This window comes from Symsagittifera roscoffensis, unplaced genomic scaffold (assembly GCF_963678635.1).
Source record: "Symsagittifera roscoffensis unplaced genomic scaffold, txSymRosc1.1 SCAFFOLD_147, whole genome shotgun sequence".
Lineage (NCBI taxonomy): Eukaryota > Metazoa > Xenacoelomorpha > Acoela > Convolutidae > Symsagittifera > Symsagittifera roscoffensis.
The window spans coordinates 16,943-29,792 of NW_026971379.1; the positions used below are offsets into that span (position 1 = coordinate 16,943).

The 12,850-nt window shown below is 36.4% G+C and overlaps 1 protein-coding gene across 1 annotated transcript; it reads right to left on the bottom strand.

Annotated features, from left to right (window-relative positions):
• Window positions 1-8,394: 8,394 nt before the first annotated feature.
• LOC134856344 (uncharacterized) lies at window positions 8,395-11,253 on the bottom strand. The gene is made up of 3 exons (XM_063872697.1): window positions 10,366-11,253; window positions 9,457-9,601; window positions 8,395-8,722 (listed from the first exon to the last, which is right to left on the bottom strand). Exons 1-3 carry the CDS (start codon window positions 11,146-11,148, stop codon window positions 8,541-8,543), a joined length of 1,110 nt encoding a protein of 369 aa, XP_063728767.1. The 5' UTR covers window positions 11,149-11,253; the 3' UTR covers window positions 8,395-8,540.
• Window positions 11,254-12,850: the final 1,597 nt, after the last annotated feature.

The window sequence follows — 12,850 nt, forward strand, 5'->3', positions numbered from 1 at the left end:
ATTATTGTAATACGTGGGAAGACGGAATAATTGAAGTCTTCCACAACTCGCCATATTGGAATTTTTTCCTAGTTTTGTCGAATACTTGCTTAAGTAATCTGCCAAAAGACATAAGCGATTTCCATTCAAATGATCTCACAAACCTCTCGTAATCTGTTTATCCGGTTACCAAACCTACGTTACTCACTCATTGAAGTAGAAAAACACTCTGAAAACTTTTATATTTTACATGTGAGTAAGGTTAACTCTAGTATATCAACTACAATCGCAGTTCCAGGAAATCACCCTAATTTTCTTGAACTAAGTCATTTTCTTGCTTTCGACACAAACGCAGAATTTTTTCTAAACCTACCTATTTTTTCTAAATAGAAAGAAATGATGTTTAATATTAAAGACCAACCAGTTTCAGTTATCAATATAGAGAAAACCTTGGAATTACAACCACATTTACAAGTTTACATGATAGTTAATGTTCGATACATCGAAACGAGTACTTTTGAGGAACTAAGTATTTATCCCACTTCCCGATATTGGCCATTCTTTCTTTTTGTATCTGATCACCCGGAGTCTTGTCCTACCAATATTGAATGTGAAAATTGTACCTTAGACTAGAATGGTAATTTTTTACGAAGGAACCTTTGTCCAAATTAAAGGTTTCCAACGCTCCTTCATTCTAGCAGAAAATTTCAAATTAATCCCCATTTTTATAATTCATTTCGAAACGCTTTATAATGGCGAACTACACAGCACCATTATTAAACCAAGCAATAAATACTGGCATTTAATACTATGTCTTGGAAATAGCCTAACATTTCCCATTCCCTGCGATCTAGACCAGATTGAATGAGCAGTGAGAATGACAACTGAATGTCCTATATGTTTGGAAATTTGCGATCAAATGAAAAAATTACATAAAAACTTACCTCCACAACCACCACATTTAGTTTGCGTTAATTTTTATAATAAACTCAAGCTAAGAGCTAGTACACCATTCGCAAAAATTCCTTGCCCCATTTGCAGGCAGATTATTCATGTAAATAATATGACAGAATATGATGTCTGTTATATCAGCAACCAGTTAGTTATATCCAGAAACAAACGAAAGGGTGAACATATGATAGTTAAACACCCTTATATTACTGTATGCAATAACTGCATTGAGAAATGCAAAACCATCTGCCCTATCTGTTTTTCAAAATTGCTTTTGATGAGTTTTGGGCATAAGTTCCTTTAATACAATGACAAACGAATGCCCTGTTTGTCTAGAATTGAAATCAACTCTTCAATTAAAAAAAAACTTCCCAAAATAAAGTATCCACAACCCTTTCATTTTATTTTTAATGAATGCTACATGACTCCTAAGTCCAAAACTAACTTAATTTGTGACAAATTCTTATGCCAAATTTTCCGGCAGGATGTTAACGTACTAAATTTGGAACAAATTAACGAATGCCAGATCTGTAAAGGCAATAAAAAAAAGAAAAAACAATTTTGCTGTTTGTTTAGGAAGTTACGAAATGTTCTGCTTGGTAATGGATATTGATTTTAACCTTGATTACAATCATCTCGTCCAAGTTGACGGATACCAAGCTCGTACAAATCGTATTTATATTCATCCCGATCAGCAGCAGTTGGATATTTTTTGCAAACATTGTAGTCCTGGTTTCCATCTTGAGGAAAAATTTACTGTCAAAAGCAGTAGTAGATTTTACAATTTTATCATAAATGCGTTCAACAATGACAAAGATGTGATCAACATCAATTTTCAGGGCCTCGAATCGACTTATGCTTTAATTTTTCCTCAATTAAAAATGATTCAGATAACTTTACCAGTTTTTTTATGTAAAACTTTCCAAGCTTGTTATTTTTATTTCCAAAATTTTCTTTATGTTTCTCAGCCCATTTTACAGTACTTTCGGAAAACCATTCAACCACCCACTCTTGAATGCTCGATTTGCTACTTACCAAAATCCAAATTCAAGAAACAACACAGTAACCAGCCACATCATCCACCACACTTCATCTGTATAGACTGTCATGAGCAAGTTGTAGCCCATTTTTCTAATTATGGACAAATTTTATGCCCCATTTGCCAAATCCCAAACTATACCCGATCACTTTCATATTATTCCCCTTGTTGTTCATGCGATAGTATGGTTAAAAGCGCAAATTGGGGAAATACCCAGACCCAAAGTATGGCAAGCTATCAACATCTTACTGATTGCCATCAAGGTATCACTATTAGTACAAGATGCCTCACTAATACTGCGAAATCTTGTCCCTTATGCCACATCCCTTGTGATTTTTCCTACCCCTGGAATTAATTCTCCACGATTAAACGATGTCCTTATACGATTCCTCTACACTCCTACATTTGGTAAGGCCTCAAGACTTCAGTAATTCGCTCACAATTTATATATCTTTTCAAAAAACAATTAACACAAAAATCTTTTTTACACATGCCATACTTTATACTATTTGCCCCCCCGGTTTTTTCTAGTCCCTTTTACCTATAAAAGGGGACCCCATGGTAAGCCTGTGGATGACCCCAGGTGGACATACATTTAAGATTAGGGTTTAATTAATGCCCAAATTTCCAATTTTGCTTTAACTACATAAGTTTAAAATCTGAGCTTAACTCAGTCTTGTAAAGTGCTTTATTCCTGTGGTTGATACACACCATGATCGTTTTTCTTCATTTTTTTTCCGTGGTGGGCTTGTATGAAACCACAAGATTATATTTTCCACCATTTATATATACAATTTTACACTTTTATAAATGTCCTTCTTTATTCAAACATTTGATAATTAGCCTTAGTATCCGAATGTAATTCGGGATTTTGAATATTTGGTTACTTTATATTGATGTTTAGCAAAATGGAATATGACCCAATTTTGAACTGGAACTGCAGAAATGCTGACCCAGCACCAGAGGAGTTTAAAAGAAAGCTACCTCTCAGAAAAAACAACGGAAACCTGCAGCAGTACAATCTTTGTCAATGGACGACGGGTTAAATAAGAACCCTCGGAATTTTCCCAGTTTGACTCAAAGATTGGAACTGCAGAAAAACAGAGAAGCCAAATTGTATACGGAAAATCCAAAATTTATAGCGAGTTTAAAGTACTCGATAATGCATAATTATAACAGATGGAAACTGCCATCGCTTATTGAAGTCGTCAACTCAACGATAATGGAAAAAGCGATGATGCCTGTTGAGTTCATAACCCAGCCAGAAGTGGTTATAAAGAACGAAACCATTTTCTGGAAGCTAAATAAGAGAGAGGAACACGGCTACATCCTGAAGGCAGGAGGAACACAAGTCACCATCCCGTTTGAGGGAATAACTGCCTTCCCGAACTCTGTAAAAGCCAAACAGTAACAAGACGATATTCAAGAGGTTACGGACGGGATGAGCAGACTGCGAATCAAGAACAAAATAAAAAAAAAGAAAATCGTCAAGTTGCAACAAAAACTCGAGGCTTCACAGAGGAAAATAGCGATCCTCAGATCGTACAATGTGGAGCTAGAAGCCGGAAGGAAGCTCTAGAAGAAATTAAGAGCTATTGAGAACAAAAACCTTATATAAACTTGAGTTCATTAACCTAACCTATTTACATAACTTTTTCATTTGTTGTTCTTTTTAAATGTTATAACTATAGTATTTAATCATTAATGTGTTAAATTTTCACCATGGTAACTGTAAGAATCGAACAGTTTAATTTTCTAAGAAAAGCGGTGAGTTGTAGTATTTAAAATACTACACAGCCAAAAGACCATTGTCGTAATTGTTTATTTAACGACCCAATATTAAATTGGAGCGTGGCATTTAAATTAAAGCCTTATTTTACTAAATCAGATATTGACTGATTTACTCTTATGAGGACTATAAAATCTTGTTTTGAAAATCCACTCCTTTTTAAATACTTGTCCAATTTTTTTCATTTTTTCATGCTCACTATTTTAAAAGGGCGGCGATCATTAACACGTCCTTTTTAATTTTAACTTGAAACAAAGTGAATAAATATTTAGCAGTCTTGCCGGCTGCACTGAAATTCTCCTTGCTTTGATTAAGCAGAGATGCACCTGCAATATGATGCATCAGAGAGAGTAATATGAATTTTTAATCAGAAAAACTGAAGGCTGCGGTTTTAATCAAAGAGGACTAATAAGTTAAAGATATTTGATTTGAAAAAATCAAACAAAAACTAGTTGAAAATTCCCTTATAAGAAAGGGAGAACACAGGAGCAGGTGAAACCTGAATAATTAAAGATTGAATCAGCCGCCGGTTTATGCTTACGAGCAAAAGGACTGGCCTGAAATCTTCAGTGTTTCATTTTGCTCAGTAAGCAGCAAGTTAGATCTCTTCAGTCAGACCTTTTCAAAGTAAATAATTTTTTTTTCTGCTTTTACAATAAAATTAAACTAGCCTTTTTTCACAAATAAAATAGAGAATAAATTCTCATTTAAAGTTCGATAAAATTATAAATCGAGATACTCGAGAGACCCACACCTGAGGAAGTCTGGACAACAAGTACCCAAAGGACTACGGCAAAGACGATACTGACGACCAAACCAGAAGTGCCGAAGTGGACACAATCAAGGGCGACCCATTCATACTAATAAGCCATCGACCTTTGTAAGAAGATAAAATATTGATGAACAAAATAAGATTAGCTCAACCTCCCCTCATAGGTATCTTTCTCTAAGCTGTTCGATTCGTTTATATAATCTAATAACCCAGTGCTTTGTATTTAACCAACTAATTAATTCATACCTTTTCTAACTATCGTTTCGACTCTAAATTTTGTCAAGACAACTTGACGATCTAAGGTGAGACTCATAACTTAGGATAAAATTACTAAGCATTCAACCAGCAATGAGCGCTTAGTAAACTTGGTCTTCATTAAAGTAGCCATACTGATGATAGCTTTGCCCAAAGTTCTTCTGGAATATTCGTAGGGGTAGTTGAGAGTGGAGAACACATCAGCCTTGTGACTCACGACGCCTGGGTTGGGGAAATTGGTGTAGGAGGTCGTGAATTTGCATCTCTTGAAGTTGCCTTGAGGCTTACAAGTTTCCAGACATTGTTCTGCGGAAAAAATTATCAATTTAATAAATCTCGTTTAGCTAAAGAAGAGATTGGCCAACCTACTGGCATGTGTACGGATTAGCATAACTATATAACACAGATAACACATAACAATAACTCAGTTGACTCTCTTGCTATATCAAGGTATGTTCACTCAAATTCTCAAAAATTCGACAGATCAAGTTATGGGTGCTATATAAACCAGCCGAAGTATGAACCAGTTACCGTGCAAACCAGCCGAAAATACGTAATTGTTAAATAATAGTTGTCACGGTTGTCTTATAAATAATTATGTCACAGTTACGAGAGTCATTCAGATTTCATTCATGTGACGTAACTGGCTGGTTGATAAAATCTGCGCAATTTCGGTCGGTTTTTATACTTCGGCTCGTTTTTTACTTCGGTTCACTCACACTCAAAATAACATCTATTTAGAACCCCAAGTATTATCCATTTGGAACCAAGTTAACATCCCCCTCTACTCCATTGGATGAGGAGGAAGTTAAATTATTCCAATTCGATCACCGCACTTTCAGAAGGTCCTAATTTGGTCTTTTTCCATGACATCCTTTTGAATGGTAGAAGGGCCAAATGATGGAAAATTTCAGCCAATTGCAATCGTTTAAATTTTCAACGAACCGGGTTGAGGTCAGCTACTCATGTCCAGACTTTCGCGATAAATTTTTGGCAATTCCAGGCTTTCGCGATCGAAACTTGGCATTTCCAGGCTTTCGCAACCGTAATGATCAGTCGCGACTTTGGCGACTAAGACGGAGATAGCGCGACTGAAATATCGCGACCCATGTCCAGACTTTCGCGTCCAAGATTTGCCATTTCCAGACATTCGCGACCGAAAAACTCGGCTGCGACTTTCGTGGCCAAGGTAGAAAACCAGCAACATTGTGTTGCAGGCGTGTTTTTTATACTTAGATGACACTCAGTTCTGTGAAACAGTTGCTCGTGAACTTTTTTAGTCCTATATTGGAACCTTTTCCAAGTAGTTTTTGTTCCGATCATTGAAACTGGGGAGGAACTTAGTGTATTTGGGTCGGTTTTAGTTTTTTTTTGTTTTCCAGGCAAAATCAGGTAACACAAATAATGATTGGACTGGGTTTAGTGATGCATCACATTTAAACCCTAACAGTCGTGATTCCAACCACATTTAAAAAGAGTTTTTCCAGCGTCGAAATTACAGAAGTGTCGAGAAAACCCTGATTGAAATGTTTGATTTTCGTCTTATTTCGAGCGAATAAAGCGAGCAAGCAGTTTTGTTTTAGTTGCTTAAAAGTTTGCAATAGCTTAAATTAAAACGAAAAAACTTAGCTTTACTTGGGTAACGTTGTTTTAATCTGAGTATTTTAGCGCCTTTTTTGAATCAAAATTCTCAAAATATCAAAAAAATGCGAAAAATTTTTGTGATTTTTGTTTTCTTTTCGTTCTTCTCAAAATTTTTCCACAAAAGCTGTTTTCCAATTTGCTTATTTTATTATGGCAGTCGAAAATACCTAATCCCCAGTTTTTGTTCAGCTCCGCTTTTATCACGCCACGCCGAAAAGAACAACAAAAATTTTGAAAAAACGTTGTTGTATTTTTTAAGACTATGGTTGGAACATTGTGCTACTTGCACAGTAACCGGCTATCCTTGTTTAATTTGTCGTTTATTGTCTGTGATCTTAGACCCAGTTTAAGGCACTGAGGATCAATTGTAGCTGTTTTCTGTAGTAAACTAATTTGGCTGCCATATTGAGTTGTTCTGCGAGAAAAAATTTTTAAAAATTTTGTCTAGAATCTATTTTAGCCCAGTTCGGAAATGATACCCAGCTAGCATATCCACTGTCATCGGGATTTATAGTGGCAAGGCGTTCACTTCAGAGGCGAAGCTGCGCTTCGCAAACACTTCCGAGAACACGACCAAAAACAGCTCTATCAAGTGAAATAAGAAAAAGTAGATATAAGCCTCGAATTGACAAAAACTCGATGGCTTGACTCTCACGAACTAACCAAGAATGCTTAAAATCCCTAAAAACTAGCCATCAATAGCGCAGCTATTTATGCTAGTAAATTGCCAATTCGATGCAGCAAGAGTAGCACAAAAACAAAAAGACACAATGTTGCATGTAATAAATTCGACAGCATAAAGCCAATCTATGAATAAATTATGCTATTCAAAAAAGTTGCGAGATATTTTGAGTTGGAAAATTTCTGAAATAGAACTTCGTATAATTGCTGTTTGAAACAAAACTTTTTTTGGTTCATTTGTTGAATAAAAAATGCATCAGCGGTGTTAACTTATTTCATATCAAATATACCGCAGCTTACCGATTCATAAGTGCCACCAAAGGTAGCACTTTCATTGCGACTTAGGTTGGAGAAATAGAAATTTCGTACTAATACACTTTGTTTCGCAAGTGTAAAGATCGTCAGATCTTGAATTCGAATTCGAACCAGGCCATGGCAATGATAAACAGTGCGGACGAGCTCTCACTTGACATCTAGCTCTAAGTTTACCACAGCCTGGCCGATTTCGGCTGCAAGTGGTGCCACTTGGAAGTTCTACACGCAAAAACAACGGACTTGAGTAGCTAAAACGAGCTCGCTCACTAAGGGTGTGCGATTAATGTTTTTTCAAGACCTCACAATGATCACACAATGCAAAACCATTTCATTGAAAACCAATGAACTTTCGATTAATTCTAACCAAAAATCAAAGCAAATTTATTTCAAGTTTTCTCGCAGGAATGTTGTCATTCTGAAGTTTACTGAAAAAAGGGACTGTCGTGGGCGTATTATAATTTTGCCTCCGGCAGAGTTGTCCCGGGATGCTTATATAGAAAAGACTTGTTATTCTGCGTCATTAATTGGATGCTTCTGATTGGATGTGACACGTTTCAATTTCATCAATCAAAGCTCGCGCAGCACTCGATGAATTTCAATGAATTGGTAACTTCATTGCTTTTCAAGAATTTCGATCAATCGCACCGCCTTATCGCTCAACAAAATATTACAGTCTGGAATGTGGGGAGATAATACAAATGGACTATCCTCGACAGGCCTGTCAAGGCCTACTGATAGCTCCTCTGCAATTCGCAGGAAGAACAAAAAAATTAACTGATTATTAACTCGCACTAAATCTTTACAAGATGGGGTCTTATTTGATTTCTGATCTTTTTAGATACTTCCGATTTGATCAGACGTACCGTACCGTGTTATACTGTGGCAGCAGCTTCCGATTGTTGACTATCTTCTCCTCGTTGTAGTCTTCGATACTTCTGTCCTAGATAGCCATTATCTCAAACTCATCGCTAGAAACAAAGTCTTTTATTACAGAACAAAATCAATCAAACCAAATCAAATCAGGTCAGTCAAAAAAGTTCACGCGACTCAAGTTTTTCAATCTCTTCTCCTTTTTCAGGGAAGAACGTCTACCAATCACAGCTGTCGCTACTGAGCTAAGCAGGCAGCTTGTTTCTGCATTCGCTTAGCATGAACTCCTTCAGTAGATATGTGGTTTGGTCGGAGAGGTCGATCGCTTTGTTGGTTGTGGGTCTGTACATGTCACAGAGGAAGTACAGACATCTGCGCACAGCTGCCACACAGCAGCACTTACCAGCTGAGGGCTCCCCTGGCATCCCTGGACAAGAAATTTGAAATCAATCTAAATTAAATTTATTTCATTCCAAGTGTCAGGAAACGAACTGGTCGAATATTGTTGTACTTGACTGTAGTTTCAAACGGATCTTCTAATATTTCACCTCTATGGTACCTATTAAGAAACCACCCCCACAAGGAACTAAATTAATTGGTTAAGCAAATGGGGATTCTCTATCTCTTTAAAATCTGACCCCACTTCTGTAATAGGGGTGGGGGATAGTTAAGAGAACCCCCCCTCAAACTTGAAATTTTCGATTTTTTAACGCGTTTTACATAAACGAGTAATTGAACAAGTATAGGATGAACAAGTAATTTTAATAGGCCGGTAACTTTACATATATATTCAACAGACCATAAAGCTAAAAACTTAGACACCGCATGCAATTTTACTTTTGAGAATCAAGTATAAATAACGTTTTGGAGCTCTTTTCGCAACACTTTGAGTAGAATATGTCTTTTTGGATCTTGTTAACTATTCCACCCCCCTTTGCAATAGTGGGGAGGGGGGGGGGGGGGGGGGTGAAAGTTAACAAGATACAAAATTCGTATATGCTTAACTGTTCAATTCTTTCTTTATAGGGGGGCGGGATATTCGTAACAAGGTACCATAGGTGGTAAATAGTTAACAAGATCCGTCATTTTTGTACATCATCTTCCTTTCAATTCAAATAACTATTATTGATACAATTGTATTTGTTGTACAATACTTATTACCAAGTGCGTTGACTTGTTCAATCGCATCCCACAAATTGGCCATCGCCGTCAACACGTGAGGCAGATCTCTCAACACAAGTCCATGTCTATCTTCTTCAATCGCTTTGTCCAGGAGAATCCTCACAATTTCCAAACTGATACTCACCTAAATTGGGGAAATATTTGAATATTGCCAGCACTCAATGGGGAAGTGTCAATGAAACCAAACTGCGGATTCCACAATCGCCATTTCGTCTGATATTAAAAATTGAGCCAAATTAAATTGGGCCAAACTCGGAAACTTTTTCAAAAACGTTTTATAGCAATAGTAGCCGATTAAACAACGAAGTTTGCCTTCCTTTAATCATTAGGAAAAGAACTGAACTTCAATTCATACTGCAAAAAAGGAAAATTTAAGTCTGAACAAATTTTGAGACTTGACTCGAAAAAAAATAATCAAGACCTAAACAAGAAATTGAACTACGTTCATCGAGTAGTTCCGACTCTATATAGTTTTCACACATTTAACAATTGAACTTCGTTCTCAAACATTTCATAACTTGCGTGGCACTCATTCCTTCATTTTGTTTGTTTTGCTCTTTATTAAGTTAAGTGTCTAGATCAAACCTTTATCCTGGTCATTCATCCAAAAAATTAATTTGAAGAAATTGGTTCACATTCAAACTTAATTGTAAAACCTAATGACCGACCTATTAAAGCCCTAAATTCCGACAACAAATTTAAGCATAAAAACTAACGACCAACTAAAAATCAAAATCATGCAGCAAGTAATACCCGACAAAATAAGGATTCTCTTTAGTTCTCATAGATTTAAGCCACTCAAAAAATCAGTCTTGAGCAACTCATCTTTCGAAAAAGTATTATTGGAATCTTCAAAAAATTTATGTACGAAAAACTAATTTTACTTACAACTGCTGAGTCTTCAAACTGAGTCGCTAGCATCGCCAATTCGTTTTTGTCGAACAAAAACACTACCGGCCTACTGTCCGCAAACCAACTGTGCAGCACTTCAAAGTGACTCATCCCTGCTATAACTCTATCTTGTACAGCTGTTTGTCTGAACCCCCTCGGCTGTTTCGAAACATTATAGCCGCTGGAGTTATGATGACTCATGGTGTCCCAAGGACCAAAGGGGTCGGCAACTTGAGTTGCAAAAAAACTCATGGAGACGTTCGGGTTGCTCTTCTTCACATCGCCGTTAGCGGTGACCTCTAAACTTTCAGAGGTCAAATTTCGACTAAAATCTAGTCTGCTCGGCTTTATTTCTGCAACTGTTTTATCTTTGGGTCCACCTTGTTGATTGTTGTTGATTCTTTGGCGCCTGACAAGAAATCTAAATCTTTTCAATTTTTCCGTTTGGTAACTTACATTTAGCAAAACTTCGCCCAAAATTTCCGTCCATAACTTTGAATCATTCGTTCGACTGCTAACTGCATAAACACTTTTGCGGCACTGTGCTGACTTTGTGAGATAAACCTTCAGAGTTTCAAGTGCATTTCTTTTCACAAAATAGTTTTCACTTTTCAAGTCTGCTAAAGCTACTTGATTGAATGTTTTTGAGCTCAGTTGATCAGTATTTACCGGCTCAGCTAACCAAAATTTGAACAAATAGACGAATACTTTGAACAGCAATTGAGTTAAAAAGGTTGCGGCGACGAGCGCCGGAAACGAGAATAGTCGATCTAATAGCATGCTTTCAGGCGCAAATAGATGAAAATTAAGGCTTTCGATTCCGATAAGCGAGAAAACCTGACTAAAAAAAAGCCACCATAGAAAATAAAATAGCAATTAGGCGGGCATAAAAAGTCAAATTGCTAAGCAGCTGATCAGCTGGAAAAACGTAAACATACTCAAACCGATTTAAAAATTTCGGACTACAGAAACCGTAATCGGTAAAAAGAATCTTCATCACAAAGTGAAGCGAAAAAGCTGCAGATGCCAAACTCATAATAAGCATTGAGTTTCGATGAGGCAACGTTCCTAAAAACATGTAATAAAACACATTTGTTTGAACTATTGACAAAATTATTAATGTGGCAAGAGTAAGCGGTCTGGATAAAAAATGGACAACTTTATCGATATTCCGGGCGAATATCAGAGGTTTAAAATTCACCAGTCTCAAAACACAACAACAAGAAATAAACTGAAGACCGAAAGTTAAGACGAGAGAAACAATAAAAGTGAATGAAAACAAATGAGTGAATAGTTTGCCGATGAATTTGAACAGGTTTATGTGGAAGTTGAGAAGACAAGCAGTGACAAATAGGAGAGTGCAAGTGTTATAGCAGTGGACCAAAAATGTCTTCACAAATACCAGAGACAGTCTTGAGCTGTAAGTTGACAGCAGAGCACATATACTCGATGTCATTTTCAACACTCTGAAACAAATGATAATCAATCATCTCATTTCAAAATTTCGTAGTAGCGTGTAAAGCAACTCCGGTGCTTCGAATTTTTAACAACTCATAAACAACGGTATAGATTTGGAATCCAGATCTGCAACCTTTGAGTGTACTCAGACAGCACCTAATTACAGGGTTGGTAATTTCAAATTTTCAAAGTTTTTCATTCATTTTTTTATTAAAAAAAAAATTTCATAAAACCAAATAAAATGCCATATCTCGAAAACTTATAAGGCCTTTGGAAAAATTTGGAAGCCAGATCTGCAGCCACTGAGAGTAACCTGAGAGCATCCAAAGGTTGAGAATTTCAAATTTCTAGCATTTTTTAAAGCTAAGTTTCCCGAATAAATATTTTCAGTGTCATATCTCAGAGACTAAAAATATTTGAGGGCAAGATTCGCAAAGTCTGAGTGTATCCTGACAATAAGCTTATCTCACTATAAGGTTGGGATTTTCAAATTTTGTGAAATCTTTTGTAGATAAGTTCTTTGTAATTTTTTGAGAAAAAGAAAAAAACACGTCTTAACTCGGAAACTTAAAGCATACGAGCAGTCGCTTTTTTGCAACCCCTTTAAGTACCCTCACAGTAACCAACTAGAGTTGGGATTTTCATTTTTTTGAAAAGTTTTCTGAAACTTTCCTGGAAAACCATAAAAAACTCATATCTTGAAAACTACAAGAATTTGAGCAGTCCTATTTGGAAGCAAGATTCACAACCCCTGAGAGTACTCTGACAAAGCCTCACTATAAAGATGGTAACTTCAAATTTTGTGAAGTTTTTAGAACAACTTTAAAAAGACAAAAAACGTCACATCTCGGAGACTTAGAGCATTTGGGCAGTCGCATTTGTATGCAAGATTTAGAACTCCTGAGAGTATCATCACAGTACCCAACTACAAAGCAATAATAAAAAGTAGAAATAATCCTCGAATTTAAAAAAAAAATCGGTGACGTCTGGGATTCTATCTGCAACCTAGAGACTATGAGTCTAA